General features: G+C 48.9%; 1 protein-coding gene across 6 annotated transcripts in view; it reads left to right on the plus strand.

Moving 5' to 3' along the window:
* ALDH3B1 (aldehyde dehydrogenase 3 family member B1) overlaps nt 1-18,390 on the plus strand; it is a 710,542-nt gene that overhangs the window by 612,091 nt on the left and 80,061 nt on the right. For all 6 annotated transcript variants that reach the window (XM_069628929.1, XM_069628928.1, XM_069628930.1 and 3 more), the window contains one exon: nt 18,151-18,232. In XM_069628929.1, the coding sequence (XP_069485030.1) occupies nt 18,151-18,232 (82 nt within the window). The remainder of the gene's footprint in view (nt 1-18,150; nt 18,233-18,390) is intronic.

The following is an 18,390-nucleotide window of genomic DNA, read 5'->3' on the forward strand; positions in this document are numbered from 1 at the left end:
TTGGAAGAGTGGCAATACAGCTTTTGGAACCAAGAAGGTGTGAACAAAGCTGGGTGCCTGTAAAGAAGATTAAGAAAGTCATCTATAATGCTGAAGACTGCTGAAGTTGAGAGAAAGTCAGTCTTGAGGCAGATTATACTTGTGGCAGTCCAGCAGACAGTAGAGGCGAAGAGTGTGCCCTTTTCTTGGAGTATAGGAAAGAAGAGTACATTGCCCACCTGTAGAGGTCAAAGTGTCCTGTATTTATATGCTTAAATAATTCTGAAGTATAAAGTTGAAGCAGAAGTACCTGAGCTGTGGTGGTGCATAAAACTGTCAGTGGATTTCACATTGAAGTTGGTTGGAGTAGTGGCATACTTTGGAACAAATAAGGCTGTTGCATGTTAACAGTAGTAGAAGCCTGGTTGTCAAGAAGAAGGCAAAAACCCAGAAAGAAGCATCCTGACAATTATAACAAATACACTCCAGAGGTCTTAACCAATTGGGAAGTTGTAGAAGAAGTTGTAAACCTATTCTTTTAACTGTATCAAATCTTGGTAAGAAGATATCCAAGATTACCATTGGTGCTATTTTCTTGGCTGGAATTGGAAGGGGATCTTTTCAATGGAAAGCTGAAGAATTGTTAACAGTGGATTTTTGTTTGAACTTTTGTTTTGACGTAAAACTTACACAAACTGTTTTAAGACTTTTCTTTCCTTTTGAACATTTGGGAAGTTGACTTTGGAAAACCCTGGGGAAGGGATTTACCCAGAGCAGATGAAGGTCATCCAAATACGGTTTAATTATTGTTTATTGCTGATGTTTATGATTTAACTTTTGAATGTTTTGTTGTTTAGTGTGAGGGTCATTGTGTCTATGTTAGGAGTTATTCGCTTAGGCTTTAGACATAGGGAAACCCCAGATGGAGTAGGACAAGCAAGGATTTGTTTGCAACCTTTTTCTTTAGTAAAATGTTTAGTCTTGAGAAAACTACAAGCAGTTGTCCGCCTTGCATTACTGACCCCTCACAATTATGTAATCATTCATTGTAATATTTCTTGGTATGGTTTGTTACTTACCTGTAACTATTGTTATCCAGCATTGGTCTGGCATGGATTCACATGCTCATGAATATTCCCCGTCACAGGCTGGGAATCCTCGATAAAACAAAGTTTGACTTTTGCTTGAAAACTGTATTTCTCCTCTAAACCAATCACTGTACTGTGGGTCATACTGCCCCCATCCAATGACCGTCCTCTCCCTAAGCTCCACACTGGAGACTATCTTCAGATTTGGTAAGCACATAAAGTGGCAGAATGAACAAGAAGAGCTACAGAGGGGAAGGAGGGAGGGTTTGCATGTGAATCCATGCTGGCGAACAATTAAACCTTCTCCAGCATGGGGTCTTGCATGGAATCACATGCTCATGAAGACCGATTACACGGCAGTACATATACACAACCACGGGAGTTGGCAAGGCTCAACAGAAGCAATAACACTTACCCCTGGAACAGGCTCACCTCAAGTGAACAGGTTGCGTACCACTGCTTGGCCGACTCGGGACTCCTCCTTGGAATCCCTGTTGACGCAGTAGAACCTCGTGAAGGTGTGCGTGGACCTCCACGTAGCAGCCCTGCAGATGTCGAGCAGGGACACACCAGAGAGAAACACTGTAGTTGCTGCAATGGGTCTGGTGGAGTGGGCTCTTGGACAGCCTGGCAGCGGCCTGTTCGCCAGTCGATGACAGTGCATGATGCAGCCAGAGATGGAAGCCTTCGACAAGGCCTTTCCGTGATTCACAGGTCCAAAGTTAATGAACAACTGAGAAGTCTTACAAAAATTATTTTTTCGTGCCACCTAGAACTTCAAGGCACTTGCCACGTCCAGCAAATGCAAGGTCCGCTCCGCTGGTGACCACGGATTTGTCAAGAAGACCAGTAACGCCAAAGGTTTGTTGAGGTGGAATTCTGTTGGTACCTTGGGCATAAAGGTGGGGTGTGTACGCAGTACCACCCTTGATGCTTGTAAGACAGGGCCTGGATCACCCTGATCCGCCTGTCTGAGGTGATGGCCACGAGGAAAGCCATCTTCCACGAGAGAAACTTGAGCGGGACTTGATGCATAGGCTCAAAAGGAGCTCCCATGATCTTAGTCAGCACTACGTTGAGTTCCCAAGCCGGGGCGGGCGCCTTCACTGGCGGGAATATCCTAAAGAACATCTTGAGGAACTCTTTGAGTCGGTGTGACCACAGGGAAGGTCTACCTGGAGATCTGGTGTACTGGGATATGGCAGTGAATTTCACCTTGATAGAGGCGTGCGCCAATCCCGCCTTGGCCAAGGAAAGCAAGTAAGGTAGAAGTTGCAGGGCATGGCCACGCAGAGGGTTAATCTTGTGTCCAGCACCACATGAAGAATTGCTTCCATTTATGGCCATAGCATTTCAACATTGACGAGGCTCTGGCCCTGGCCAGGATGTCCTTACATTCCGCTGATAAAGCATATCTTCCAAACTCTAGGGCTGCAGGATGTTGAACGTGATGGTGGTGTTGCCTGTAAAGTTCCTCACCACCTTGCCCTTCAGCGATGGCAGAAAAGACTTGAGGGCCCAGAATACGGCCTGAAGTTCCAGGACATTGATGTGTAGGCCCTTTTCCTCCGGTTGCCAAAGGCCTCTGGGATGCAACTGTCAGGTGTGGGCTCCCCAGCCTTCTAGAGAGGCGTCTGTGGCGACTTTTCCTGGTAAGACAGAGCTGGAAACCACTGGACGAGATGCAGCTGTACACCCCGCCACTGTATCACCCGATGGAACTCCTCGTTGAGGGAGATCTTTTCTGCAAAGGTTCCCGATACTTGCATCCACCTCGCATCCAGGAACTCCTGGAGAGGTCTCGTCTGAAGTCTGCAGAGGCAGACGCAGAAAATCATGCCCAGCAGTGACTTGATGGCCCACACCTTCGCCATCCGTACTGATAACAAATGCTGTACTTTGCCTAGTATGCAATAAACAAGAAAAGGTTGGATCAGTGGAATCGGATGACACTGGCTATTTTCTATTTAAATCACATATTTTAATTTCAAAAAGTTATACAAGTTCATCATAAAATACATCACAAATCATTCTAAACCACTCATGCCTACTTAAGTATTCACATTCATAAAATTCATTCAAACATCGGACCATAAAACACCCTAATGTGAGAATAGCACCAGATTTTGCTATTCAGTACAAATGATTACAGAAATGATTTTGTTCTCATGTATATTAACATTTTAAATGATGACCCAGTCCATAGTATCGGGTGTCACTTCTTTCTTGGTGTTTTAAATCACCAAAAATTCTCTCATAGAGATCACGTCGACACGTGTTTCGGTCAAAAGACCTTCTTCAGGACGTCGGGCAAGGAGCACTTACTCCGCCCGATATTCCACATGTAAGGGCCAGGCATACATCTAAAAAATAAATGAAAGCCAGATTGTCATCCCTATTTCTTTTATCGGTGATACATAATATCACAGTGTGCTGTCAAAAAATGGGCACAGCGGCCCTAACTCACCCCCACGTTGATTACTGGCGGGATGGCAAGACAGGGCGTGGGAAATCTCCTCCCAAAGTACTTCAACTAGCTGTAAAGCCTATGGGATATATAAAAACCAAAGTGGAATTACCTCTAGGTGTCTATCGTGTGACCAGACACCTCTCTATTCAAATTCAAGATCAAACACTTACACTAACACTGTTGCTGGTTAAGACTTCTTTTCCACAAATATCTCCTCTGTTTAGTTTTTTCTCGTGTGCCACCACATCACTGTAGCACTGTGGAACAAACAGAGACAGAACGGAGAGTACACTAAGTAGAATGTCTAATTCACAAGGGGGCTGTGCCCCACCTACTATCAAGCAGAATGAAGGCGGCACAAATAGTCTCCTAATAGATGGAAGTACCCCATTATAACTATGGCGCTTTTCCCCGTGCTTAAATGGAAAACCGATCTAGCGGTCCCAAACAGTCACGACCGGCATGCATCTTCTCTTTCTCTCTATCTCTTGCCTCTTCTGTGTATCATAGAGAAAAGAAAAAGAAAAGAAACCCTTAATAGCGTGCAGGATATCTCGGAGGGATATGTCCGTGATGCATGCACAGAACCATGTGAGATCGAAGCATACGGCCGCCACCGCCAGCTCCCGCTCGTGAGCAACGCTCATTAAATGCTTACCGCGTAATTCCATACGAAGACAATGAATCCTTTCAATTCGGTCGGCAGACAGCACGATACGTAATGTCTCGCCGCGGACACCGGTGTTTGAAGTAGTAAAATGCCAGGTGTCCCTGTGTAAGTATCGCGTGTGTCCTCGACCAGCCTCTCTTCATTCACATAGACGAGGGACAAACGGATCCTGACTGTCATGGACACAAAAAAGGGGCTACAAGTACGACACAGTCACTGGAACTAACCGCGTTGCACAAAAGGCCCAGCCACTGAAAATGGCCACTCTAAATGGGACTTGTCATAGGACAAATGTCCAGAAAACACCCAAATAGTGTAAGTGAATAGTGAAAAGTAAACGTAAAAAAGTAAACACAATGAAAACGATGAAAAAAAAAAAAATAATAGAAATGAAGAAACGAAAAAAACCAAAAATTAAATAATTGGAATAATGAAAGAGCAACATGTTCCTAGACCTAAAAAGACCCAAAAAACAACCAAGAATAATTAGAGAAAGAGAGACACTATAAATGGTGAAGTAGATCTTACAGCTTCTCCATATGCTGCCCATTGCTCTGTATGTTACCGCGTTGTAAATAGCACCTCCCTAATTCGCAGAGAATAGCTCAGACAGGGTTATGGGGAAGGAAACACTCCTAATCCAGAGAGAGTAAAAACAAGTGGCAAAAGCAAAGACAACACCTACATTGGTAAATATCAATATTTAAAGAGTCTATAAAGTTTGCCCCCTGATAAGAGGAACTGGGGCACCATCACATACATTGCATATAAACAATATATAATTGTCATACATATGTAGAATTTACAATGGATTCGACAGCACGGTGGCATCAGTGTCTGCTACCTACTTCATGATGTATCAGCAAAGAGATATGTACACACACATGATATTTTGTATAAACTCATGAGTGACAAGGGGATAATTGAGAGAAGATGACACCACAGACAGACACATAGTGGTTAACTTGACCTAGATAGTAAGGTTAGGCACAAAATATGGTGTCTGAATCCATCCCCGCTACTTACTTAGTATTTGTACTTAATTCTTTATCAGATTGTTCCATTCAACGGATATATTCAATCCATTCTTCACAGTGTCAAGAGTGTGTATCCATCTCTGTTCAATACGGTGTAATGTCCTATCAATACCGCCACCTCTCATCGTGTTATTGATGTGCTGAAGTATAAACCATTTTATATCAGTGTCTTTGTGTTGCATTTTCGAAAAATGTTCTACCAGTGGCTTATCTGCCACCTTATTTCGAATACAACTCCTGTGCTCAGATATTCTTTGTCTTATCTCCCGTGTGGTCTTGCCTACATACAGAAGTTTACATGGGCAACTAATGATATAGATCACATTTTTTGTTCGGCAGTTTGTGTGGCAATTCATTTTCCATGTTCTATTACCGTAGTGGAATTCTTTTGTAGTTTCTGTTAACGGACAAGCAACACATTTCCCACATTTATAGTGACCATAGATGGCAGGCAGGCCCCACTGGTCATTAATCGTGGCTTCCTTTTTAGGCTCAAGGTATGTGTGTACTAACTTTTGCCTGAGGTTCTGGTTCCGCTTAAATGCGAACATAGGTTTTTTCTGTAAAGTCCCCGGTTGTTTCACTAAATTCCAATGTCTATTAATGATTCTTTTAACATCCGTGCTAACCGGATTAAAAGTAGTTACACATACTAGGCGTTCATTTTTCTTTCTTTCTCTGGCAGTGAGACATATCTCCCGGTTGGTATTATCTGCTCTCTTCAAATGATCCTTCACAAGTCTATTTGGGTAGCCCCTGTTTTTCAGTCTTTCTTTTAGATGTTCTGCATGAAATTTAAATTCCTCTTTTTCTGAGCAGTTTCTCTTTATTCGTAAAAATTGACCATACGGTAAGTTTTGTCGAAGGCTTGCTGGATGGAAACTGTCAAAATGTAATAGAGAGTTTTTGTCTGTAGGTTTCCTGAAAAGTGTTGTAATCAAACGGTTACCTGATTTCTTTATCACCAGGTCAAGGAAACTTACTTGTCGGAAGTTATGTTCGATAGTAAACTTGATATTTTGGTCACATTGATTTAACCACAGATGAAACTCATTTAAAGATGTTACTGTTCCTCTCCAAATTATAAAAACATCATCTATATATCGTTTCCAAAATTGAAGATTTTTGCTTAGTATGGGATGTTGTATCAGTAAATTATTTGTACCCAGAATGAACTGATCCTCAAAAGAAGCCATATACAGGTTTGCCACGTCTGGGGCAAAAGTGGCCCCCATACTGACACCTTTCTCTTGTTTATAAAGTTGTCTATGAAACAAGAAAAAGTTTTCTGTCATAGCAAGCTTTATGCATTCTTGGACAAATTCAGTAGGGGCAAGATGGGGCCTTGTCCTCCTATCAAGAAATTGACCAAGAACATCAAGACATTTCATTTGTGGAATGGCCGTATAGAGGGACTCTACGTCCATGGTGACGAGAAGGTCATCCTCTCTGATTTTGATGTCCTTAATGACGTTAATCATGTGGGTAGAGTCCCTAATATATGATGGCATATTCAATACGAAAGGTTTAAGAAACACTTCAGCATAAACGGACAGCGGTTCTAATAATGAGTCTATTGCTGACACTATAGGCCTACCAGGAGGCGCAGTGGTACTTTTGTGAATTTTCGGTAATATATAAAAAGCTGCCTTTTTCGACTCCGTTTTGTTCAAAAAGTGTGCTTCTTCTTCACTGATCCAACGTTCTCTCATAGCATGGTCAGTAAGGCTCTTAATTTCGTCTTGTAGACGACTAGTAGGATCCCTTTCTAATTTCTTGTACGACAAGGTATCACCTAACAATCGCAAACATTCTGCTTCATATTTGGCTGTATCTAAAACCACTATCCCGCCCCCTTTATCTGCGGGTTTTATAGTGATCGATTCTTCACTGCACAGCCTGGTCAGACTGGATCTCTCCGCTCTGGTGAGGTTATCAGGTTTGTGATTCTTAGTTTTAATGACTGCAAGCACTTCCCGCGTCACGATGTTCTCAAAGGCTAAAATTTCCGGTGTGCAGGTATGTGGTGGTGGGATAAAATTAGATTTTGTTTTTAGTCCACTTATATTGGGTATCATATCAGAGATGGAACTCTTCTCATATGGGTGTGCTGGCAAGTACACCTCAAAGAAATGTTTTAGTCTAACATTCCTAAAGAATCTTTGTAATTCCAGTTCCATACTAAAAGCATCGGCTCTCGTAGTGGGGACATAGGAAAGGCCTTTTGATAACAGCGCTAAATCTGAAATGTCTAAAGGGTATTCTGACAGGTATGGCCTAGCCGGTCAGATAGCACAGTGACTAGAGCACTCGCTTTGACATCCGTGCAGAGCCTGCCAACGCAGGTTCGAATCCCGGCAAGGCCAAACTCAGCCTTTCGTCCTTCTGAGATCGATAAATGAGCACCACACACCATTGGTAATAATAAGCAGTGCTCAGATGCCCAAGGGTTCGTAGCGCTATATAAATGCAAATTATTATTATTATAGCCACCACCTTCTCCGAGGGTTACGCCAATCACGCTACCAGGTTGAGTTGGGCACCTAGAAACAGCGCGTCTTGAGATGGCATCCAGCAGGACTTTGGATAGTTTATGGAGAAACCCAACTCCGTCAGCAGACTTATGGTCCTCTGTGTGTTTGCTTGCCAGAGCATGTGAGCAGGATTTCACAAGCCAATCGTCCAGGTAAGGGTATACGTGGATGCCCTGCAGACAAAGATGAGCTGCCACAGAAGTCAAACACTTTGTGAAGACCCTTGTCACCGAGTTTAGGCTGAACCACGAATCGTAGGAACCTGGAGTGCTTCTTGTGAATGGGAATGTGGAAATAGGAATCCTCCAGATCCAACAACGTCAGAAAATCCCCTTCCTCCTCTTGGCAGAGCACGTGTTGTAACGTGAACATCCAGAACCTTTGGAACTTTGATTACTTGTTGAGACAACGCAGATCCACGATTGGCCTCCAACCCCCTGTTTTTTTTTTTTAACCAGGAAGTATCTGGATTCTTCACCATGGGGTCTGGCATGGATTCACATGCTCATGAATATTCCCCGTCGTCAGGCTAGGAATCCTCAGTAAAGAAAAAATCAGTTTCAGTTTTGTTTCTGAACTGTCTTTCTACTATTAACCAATCACTGGTCTCTGGGTCATACTGCCCCCAGTCAATGACTGCCGTGTACCTAAGCCCCTCCTGTGGCAACCATCTTTAGATTTTTACTGCACGTTCAAGTGTTGGGAGTCCTCGTGCTGTAGCTCTCGAGCTTTAACTGCATATTGCGTTTTTTCAAATAGTTTACTCTTATTTTTTTCAGTCAATCGAGCCTCAAGCTCCACCGATTCTTTTTTCAATCAACGGGGACCCGTTTAGGAATTTTCTACGCCTTTTCAGGGGCGGGTTTTCATCGAATTCAACTTCTTGGAGGATTCCGGAAGACCCATGAGGCCTACCCCGATTCGGACATGGCTCAGGACAAGGGAGACACGACACCTACTGGATCCAAACTGTTCAGGAACTGCCCAGGATGTGGACTGCAGAACGTCTTTAAGGAGGACGAGCACATACACGCCTCGCCGACTGGCTGGAGGCGAAGAGCCCAGCAGCAGGTGAGAAGAAGTCTGAGCGGTCTTCTAAGACCTTTGAGGGCGCTCCGGCGATGGGGGCCCAACAAAAAGCAAAGCACTGCAAGTCCGCGGGCACCGGGAGCGCCGTTGGCTCGGGCTCCTCGGCTGCCAAGCAGGGCGTAATGTCACAGACGCCATCATCCACGAGCCAACGCTCTGGCTCGGTGAAAAGAAAGTCGGAGAACCCGGGTAAGCTTCGGCAGAAGCCCCGGTCGATCCCGACGGAGAAAGCCAAGGGGGAGCCAGGCGGTGACCCTCCCCCTAAGGTGAAGGCCTCAGACGCACCCAAGGTCATAAAGGCCCTGATTCACCCAGCTAAGGCCTCGATTGAGGGCGTCGTAGCGGCCTTGGCGAAGCCTATGGAGGCTACCCCAGTGCAGACGATCCCCGGGCCTAGAGTTTCCCTGCCACCCCGGAGGGAATCATCATTCCAGTCTATCGAGAAGACTCCCCTGAAACCTTGGATCGAGAAAGAAGGGGGGGGGGCACGGTGGCCCTAATGGACTCAGATACCTCCTCCAAGGATGAGCTGGCTGGCGTCAAAGCCATCCTCGACAAGAAGTTCGAGGAGGCCAGGGCCTATGGGAAGGATCCCGACGAGGCAGATGTAGAGAGCGACGGTGGAGGACCCCAGTCCCCAGCCGACGCTCCCATCGCAACCGATACCTACTCCACAGGACAACTCGGGAGCAATCCTGATGGCTTTGCAGACCCTCTGTACGGAGATAAGGACAAGGTTGCCCTTACCCCCAGCGGACGATCCAGCGGCACCTGGACCGTCGGGGAGCCCGCTGAAAAAGCGGAGGCGAGTCCAGCCTCCCCCTGCTTTCCAGCCTTCACCCCCATCCCCTCCACCGAGGGACAAGGAGGAGACGGAGACGGCGATGACGGGGACTGATGATGGAATGGATCTCCCATTGCCCCCCCAACCCCCTGGCGAAATTGGCTCGTTTCACGCCATGATCGCCAGGTCCTCAGAGCTTTTGCAGCTGTGCCCCGAGGAACAGAAGAAAGAGGGTTTTCTTTACCAACGACGGGAAACCAAGAGGAAAACGGTACTCTCAGTCCCGCTGTTGGACGACATATGGGATGAAGGACTGTCCCTTCTGAAGAATCCTTCCATGGCCCCTGCGAAGAGAGACCGGTACGAGAAGAAGTACCGGGTACCGGACTCCTCTCCTATGTGCCTCAGGGCACAACTGACCCCGGATTCCGTAGTCTCCGCGGCAGCCAAGAAGAAAGCGGCAGGGGCGACGGCGTCATCCTCGCCCCTATCCTGGACTTCCTCCCGGACGACAAGAGGGCGGAGGCCCTGGAAATCCTGCAAGAAGGCGAAATGGCGTTGGATCACGCCATCACGGTAGCCACGGACATCGCTGATACCGGATTGTTTCAGATGGGCAATGGCGTTTGCCTGCGCCGGCGCAGTCGGCTCAGGGCCACTGACTTCCATCAGGGCGTGCAGACCAGGGTACTAGATAAGCCCTTCGACGGAAACAACCTGTTTGGGATAGCGGTGGACGAGAGTGTGCAGGACATCAAAGCAGACACCAAGACGGCACTGCCTTGGGCACGCTCCATTAGCGACAGCCGTCCTTTCGGACCTCCGCAGGCAAATCCCAAGGTGCCTCCAAAGGATTCGGCGGCAGTGCATCGTCGTACCGACAAGCTGGCTGTTCCTCATCGCAGGAAGCTTACAGAGGCCACAACAAGACTGGTGGATACCGTCGTCGCTAAGGAGACCAGGGTGGCAAGGCCTCAGCAAAACAGGACTGAACCGGCCGTTGCGTCAGGCCCCCACCTAAGCACCCCAGTGGGAGGTCGGCTGGCGAAATTCATCAGTGTGTGGGAGTCCATCTCCACCAACCGTTGGGTGCCAGATGCCCTGGCCCATGGGCCCACTATGGAGTTCCAAAGCAAGTGTCCCTGTTTTCCATCTGTGCCCAGGAAAGAAAACCATGTTCCACAGCTGCTTCTCGAAGTACGAGCTATGCTGAGAAAGGGCACGATAGAACTCATCCCAAAGAGACTCCGGGGCTCCAGAGTATACTCGCGGTACTTCCTCATCCAAAATGAGACCGGCGGCTGGCGGCCCATCCTGGACCTTCGACGTCTCCACAAATGCATGAACGCACAGAAGTTCCGGATGGTTACCCTTCAGCACGTGCTGGGACAGCAGGAGGAAGGCGACTTTCTATCGTCTCTGGACTTGGGGGATGCTTACTTTCACATCCCCATACACAAAGTTGCTACGGTTCGTGGTCCAAGGGCGGCACTACCAGTTCAAAGCCCTGCCCTTCGGATTGAAGTCGGCTCCAAGGGTCTTTACCAAGTGCCTGGCACCGATAGCGGCGCTGCTGCGCCTGCAGGGGATCATGTATACCCCTACCTGGACGATTGGCTCATCCGAGCAATGTCAAGAGAACTCTATCAACTTTGCAAAATCCCACTTGGTACCGTCACAGGACGCCCTGTTCCTGGGGGCCAGAATCGACACAGTGGCGCGGTTGGCCTCACCGTCGGAGGAAAGGACGAGGGCCATCCTAGGCAAGGTACAACGGCTGTTGACCATGGAAGTGGCCAAGGTGAGGTACATCAAATCCCTGCTCGGCATGATGTCATCTTGCATCTTCCTCGTGCGTCTGTGCAGGTTGCAGATGCTGCCACTGCAGGAGTTCCTCGACGCCCGGTGGATGCAAGCGACGGGAAACTTCGAAGACAGGATTCCGCGCAACAAGACTTTCCGTCAAGCGTACCGGTGGTGGGGGCATCCACTCGCATCTCGCGGCGGGCATGGGCTTCCAGACCCCAGCGCACCAGGAAACTGTGACGACGGATGCCTCCCTGGAGGGATGGGGAGCACACACCAGAGATCTCCACGCAAGAGGCCTATGGCTCCCAGAGGAGAGATCCCTGCACATCAACTTCCTGCAGCTCTGGGCCGTGTTCCGGGCTCTCTGGTTTTTCCTTCCGTCCCTCAAGGGCAAAGTGGTGCAGATCCTCAGCGACAACACCACCATGATGTTCTATATCCGGAAGCAGGGAGGTACCAGACCCCCAGCCCTATCCAAGGAAGCGCAGTATCTGTGGCACTGGGCCGTCGCCCAAGGGATGTTCCTGGTACCCTTTCATCTGGCAGGAGTGAAGAACACTCACTCAGCAGGGAGCTGCGCTCTTGCTACGAGTGGGAACTTTGGCAGTATCAAGTGGATCTCCTATTCCGATGGTGGGGCAGTCCCTAGATTGATCTGTTCACGACGGCGATGCACACCAAGTGCCGGAGATTCGCCAGCAGGTTTCCCCAGCTGGGAAGCATGGGCGATGCATTCTCCTTCCCCTGGGACGGCCTGTTCCTGTATGCATTCCCTCTGTTGCCTCTACTTCTGCGACTCATCAGTCAACTCAGACGGTCCCGGTGCAGGATGATCCTCGTTGCACCGGCGTGGCCTAGGCAGATATGGTTCCCGGACCTTCTGGACATATCCGCGTCTCCACCAGTCAAACTGCTGATGGACGCGGATGTTCTCGCCAGAGAAGGAGGCTTCATCCTACATCGCGACCCGGGATCGCTGAACCTGCAGGCCTGGCTCCTGCAACACTAGAGTTCGGAGGCTACGACATCCCGGCGGACTGCAAGGAGGTTCTTGCAAAGGCCAGGGCGTCCTCGACTCTCAAGTGCTATGGACATAAGTGGAAGAGGTTCTCTGTCTGGTGCCGTGCACAGAAGATCAACCCTCTACGGATTACGGCCCCTCAAGTGCTGCATACTTGCTGTCGCTGGCCAAGGCGGGCCTGGCACATGGCGGATATCTCCCGCTACACTAGAATTACGGGGCGGTCGTCGCTGTGGTCTCATCGCCTGGTGAAGGAGTTCATGAACGGACTGTTCTGCTCGTTTCCGCTGGTGAGAGCCCCGGCCCCGGCGTGGGAGCTCAATGTAGTGCTGACCAGGCTCCTGGGTCCCCTGTTCGAGCCTTGCATTCAGCGCCTCTGAAGTTCCTATCGTGGAAGACTGCTTTTCTTGTGGCCATCACCTCCGCACGACGAGTGGGAGAGATCCAGGCCCTCTTGTAAGCCTCCATATGACATTCCACGAGACGAGGGTAGTGCTGAGGACGCACCCCCCCTTCATGTCCAAGGTGCTGTCAGACTTCCATCTCAACGAGCCCTTGGTGTTACCTGTTTTCTTCCGGTCACCTTCGTCGCCAGCTGAGAGGACTTTGCACTTGCTGGATGTGGCTAGAGCGCTGAAGTTCTACGTGGACCGCACAGAGTTTTCAAAAGACATCACAGCTGTTCGTGAACTTTGGCCCTGTGAACCAAGGGAAGGCCCTCTCAAAGGCTTCCATTCCCAGGTGGCTCTCTGGCTGCATCATGCACTGTCACCGGTTGGCAAACCGACCTTTGCCTGGCCTTCCGAGAGCCCATTCGACCAGAGCGATCGCTGCTACCACGGCGTTCCTGTCTGGTGTGCCCCTGCTGGACATCTGCAGGGCTGCTACGTGGAGGTCGACACACACCTTCACAAGATTTTACTGCGTCAACTGGGATTCCAGGGAGGAGTCCAGAGTCGGCCAGGCAGTGCTGCGCAACCTGTTCGCTTGAAGGTGAGCCTGGTGAGGAGGTAAGAGAAGCTTAATGTTGTGTTGTTTTAATGCTTAATGTTGAGCCCTTCCACCTCCCGTGGTTCTGCATGTGGTACTGCTATGTATTCTTGTCATCATGAGCATGTGAATCCATGTCAGACCACATGCTGGAGAAGGAACAAGTTACTTACCTGTAACTGTTCTCCAGCATGGGTCTGGCATGGATTCACATGCGAACCCTCCCTCCAATCCCTCTGTGGCTCTTCTCTTGGTCCTACTGCCACTTTATGTACTACCAAATCTGAAGATGGCTGCCAGAGGAGGGGCTTAGGTAGAGGGCAGTCATTGGCTGGGGGCAGTATGACCCAGACACCAGTGATTGGTTAATAGTAGAAAGACAGTTCAGAAACAAAACTGAAACTGATTTTTTCTTTACCAAGGAATATTCATGAGCATGTGAATCCATGCCAGACCCATGCTGGAGAACAACAGTTACAGGTAAGTAACTTGTTCTATATACTCTGGAGCCCGGAGATGCTGGGAAATCGGTTCTATTGTCCCTTTCTGTAACATGGTGTGCACCTCTAGCAGAAGTTCTGGTCCGTGTTGTTCTTGTCACGGTATCAGTGGAATACGAGAACATCTGCATTGGACCCATCTGTTGGTGATGATCTTCTTCCATGCGCTGATGAACTTCGCCAGCTGGCCTCCCACTGGGGTGCCTAAGTGGGGGCCTGAGGCCACGGCCATTCCTGGCCTGCTTGGGGGGGGGAGGGGTCAGGACCCTTACCTGTGGGTGGTGCCAGTGCTGTCCTCCGCTGCCTTGAGAGCGACCTCTGTACGCTTCTTGCATGGAGGAGTGTGAAGGCTGTCGGTATGGGGTAGTATACCCTTAATTGATCTGCAGGGTTGTCCTCTAGATGATTGAAAGGATGACAGTCAACGCTGCTGTAGGGTTCCCAGAGAGCGCGCCATCTCTCTGTCTGTCTTTATGGCTTGTATAGACTTGTTGACGGCCTTGCCGAAGAAGTTTTCACTGTCAAATGGCATATCCAACACCTTAGCCTGAACGTCCGGATGGAGGTTTGTTTCTTTCAACCACCCTTGTCTATGAAACAGTTTAGAGGTCATGGACATCATGGAATGAAAGGATCCAACTTCGTACGGTGCAGGGGCCCTATGGGGCTCGTCCGCGTGTGGTGTTTCCTCGACGGCCGCCACTGTCCTCTGTGCCTGTAGCCATGGTCTCTGTGCCTGTGTACGTTTGCAGGGCTGGGGCTCTGGTTGGTGTTGGGTCTCGACGAGGTTGTAGTGGGGTTGGATGACCTAGAGGGCCAGCTCCCCACTTAGACTTTCTCCTGAGGGTCCTCTGGTGGCACTGGCCCTGGGGCCATGGGCATCCTCTGCTGGATTTCCATGACCAGTGTGTGCATAGTCGTTAGAATATCCAGCGACACATCCCTCGGCTTAGGGGTGAAAGGAGCCAGTGGTGTAGGGTCTGGACTGATGTGCCTCCTTTTGTGTGCAGAAGACATAGGCTCACCGCCTTCAGATTCACCTCCTTCGTGGTCTGTGTAGTAGTCATCGGGCAAATCATGGTTGCTGTCGTCGAAGCTTGAATAGATCTGCTGCGGTTTTCCTGACGCAGGACCCAGGTCCACATCCCATGAAGTTTCCACCGGGGGTGCCTTGTCCCCCTTTATTATCTTCTCTCTGGGTTTCTGGCCTGATGCGGTCACAGCACCTTTCCCTAACCCCAGAGTACCTGCTGCCTTCGTTGCTGCCTCTGCAGCTGTATCACACCTTGGGGCAAGGTCACACGTGGGGTGGCCGTCGTAGGCACCACCTTCACGGGCCCGCTCTCCTTCACTGCCGCCGTGGTGGAGGTTGTCGACTTTGTCGACAATGTGCTCGTCGATGTCCTCATCGATGGGGCTGTTGTCGACTCGGTTGATGTGGCAGAATGAGCGGTCTTGGTTCATTTTGCTGAGTCCTCCCCGGACTTCTCCCTCGTCGGTTTGTACGCTGATACACAGATTCTGGACAGGGTTAGGGACTTTCTCTTAGAAGAGGCCCCTTTCATCGACAGGCTAATTGTGGAGGTTGATAGTGATGGCAATCACGCTCTGCCCGACTTGGGACCAGCATCAGCAGCGAACCCAGTGGAGCTTGTACTTCTCTTGAACCCCCTACAAGCAGGGCATCCTCAAAGGATCTTGACCTCCTCCTGGAGGGAGTTCGCTCCTCGGACTGGCCAGTCATGACACTGCCCGGAGGCCGAATCAGTGGTCTTGCTCGATTTAAGCCTCTCTGCCAGCCTGCTGTAGCAATCTTTTTGGTTTTCTTTGAGAAACCACGGCTTACCTTGCATCCCTCACCGTGGTCCAGATGCAGACAATACAAGCATTTGATATGGGATATGATAGTTTATTTATATAGAGCCTATACACAATGTTTCAAAGCTCTTCACGGCAAGGGAGGGAACAAGGGAAAATACAATTACATTCTTACAAGGACATGAACAACGAGCAACATTTCAGATAGTGCAAGAGCTAAGACACAGATAGGAGGGGAAATGGGAAACAGACAGGCGACTACCGTACTCGGCCTGACAACATTTCTGGTAGAGCCGGAGATTAACGAGAGGTGAGGAGGAGGGGAGGAGAAAGGATGGAGAGGAAAAAAACGAGTGACTATCGTACTAGGCCTGACAACATTTCAGATAGTGCTGGAGGGGTAGGGGAGGAAAACAAGTAAGGGAGGTGGGGGGGTGGGTGGAGACAAACTTGAGTTGCTATCATACTAGGTCCAAGGACAATTCTGATAGAGTAAGTGCATAGAAAAAAGGGAGGGAGAGAGAGAGGGAGGGAGGGAGGAGAGGGGGAGAAGGGAGAGGGAGAGGAGGTGAAATCGGAGAATAAAACAGTGAGAAGTCACTGCAGAGGTCAGTAAAACACATAATGTTGCAGGGAACAGAAAATGTAGGCAAATGATTCACGATGGGCACAACAAACATGATTAAGGGTGACCCTGAGTACGAGATCTAGGGGAGGTCCAGCATGAGAAGTTGAGAAAGTACAGCACCAAGGGTCAAAGTGTCCATAGAGTCAATTCCAAGCATTGGCAACAGGTCGGTGATGGTGAAACCATAGTGAATAAGACCACTCCTGCAGTGACTGGGCGTGGGGGGGGCATCATGGGAGACAAGAGGTGGGTGGAGGGCACAGTGGGTGACCAGAGAGGGGGCTGGGGGGCACAGCGAGTCTTCAGAGGACCAGAGGGGTAAGAGGGGTAATGAGAGACATCACAGGAGTCCACAGGGAGCAGGGGGGGTAATGAGAGACATCACAGGTGTCGAGAGGTGGTGGGGGGCACCGCAAGACATCACAGGGAACCAGAGGGGGTGGGCTCACAGCAAGACAACACGGGACAACAGGGGGTGATGTCGATCTTCTAAAAATACGTTCCATTATCCAAACTTCGCACAGAGTTCTTGTCTTCCTTCTCCTCCTCCAGGCAGTTTCAGATAGACAATCATGCTATCCTTGTGTCTCTTTCTAATTGTGTAGATTTTCAAGGCCACCTCACCTTTCAATTCTATTTTTGTGATGAGTGTGAAAGATATTGCAAGATAGAGCTGCATAGTTGTGTTAGTCCTTCTTAGTGATAACAAACTGTCAGGACTAACCCTGTATAATTGGTTAGTAGACACCCCCTTGTGATTATTAGACTGTGCTGTCTGATAACTGCCCCTAGACCAGTAAGCCCTGCATTGTGAAAGCCAAAGACATTGTGAAACAAACTAAGAAGGAGCACTGAAAGTGTGCTGGTGACACAAACCAGAAGGTGGGTCAGGTTGACCTGGAGTAAAGTTGAACTTTGAAAGACAGAAATTAATATTGGTTGCTATGTTGAAGTCTTGGGGAAGGGAACCCTGAGACTTGATGAACTCTAAATGCTGTTTTGAGGACAAGGCCTCAAGATCCGTTTCTTTTTAACTGTGTTGCTTTGAACTTGGGGAAGCTAACCCCAAGGATTGTGTGGAACTGTGTTGTGTGGAACTTGGAAACTGTTTGAACTTGAGAGAGGTAATCTCGAGAGTTTTGCGGAACTCTCTTGGCCTTGGGGAAGGGGAGCCGAAGAGGAAGCGAAGACCTGAAAGAAGCTCAGAGCTTTGTGTTGATCACCATTCCTTTTAGGATTGACATCCCTGCACGTTGTTTAGCTTTAGCAGTGAGGGCAAGTATAGGTTTTGGACACAGACAGGCATTTATGTTGAACTCTTAGACTCAGACGTTCCTAGTTCTGTTCCAGTAGGGAAGTCCCATCTTAGCATAGGGCAAGTTAGGCCTTCTACCATCCTGACATTTAGTTTAATAAACCATTTTGTTTTGGACTTTGGATCCACTGTCTGTGTCTTGCTTCATGATGCCTTCACAACTTTCCCCACCCACAGTAGGTCTTTATCCAATCCTACCTTGTGCACAAAGAAGTCTTGAACCAGAGTCTCGAGAGTTCTGTTGATCCCACACCATCACACTTTCCACTTTTCTGTCTGCCCAGATCCAAACCTTTACTGCAGGTAGATGAGCAGTCCTGTGTCAGCCTTGTAGGACATCGGAGCAGTCTTGCTACTTGTACACACAGCAGCGAGTGTCACCCTGACTCTTCCCTCTTCCCTCTTGTCTCCTCTACAGGAATGCTTTGCTGTGGTGTGTGGAGGACCGCAGGACACCACTCAGCTACTGGAGAACAAGTTTGATTATATTTTCTTCACGGGTAAGTTAGGGTGTCTTCGTGAACATACCTCCTGGACCATAAGTACCCCCTTCAGACTTAACAGTATGGAATTCCATTTCATACATCTGAGGTATCACTCTGTGCCTATTACTTTGTAATCAGAGTGAGATGAAATCTCTTAAACCATCAGAGATAGG

This window comes from Ambystoma mexicanum, chromosome 12 (assembly GCF_040938575.1).
Source record: "Ambystoma mexicanum isolate Mex_15411 chromosome 12, UKY_AmexF1_1, whole genome shotgun sequence".
In the NCBI taxonomy this organism is placed as follows: Eukaryota; Metazoa; Chordata; class Amphibia; order Caudata; family Ambystomatidae; genus Ambystoma; species Ambystoma mexicanum.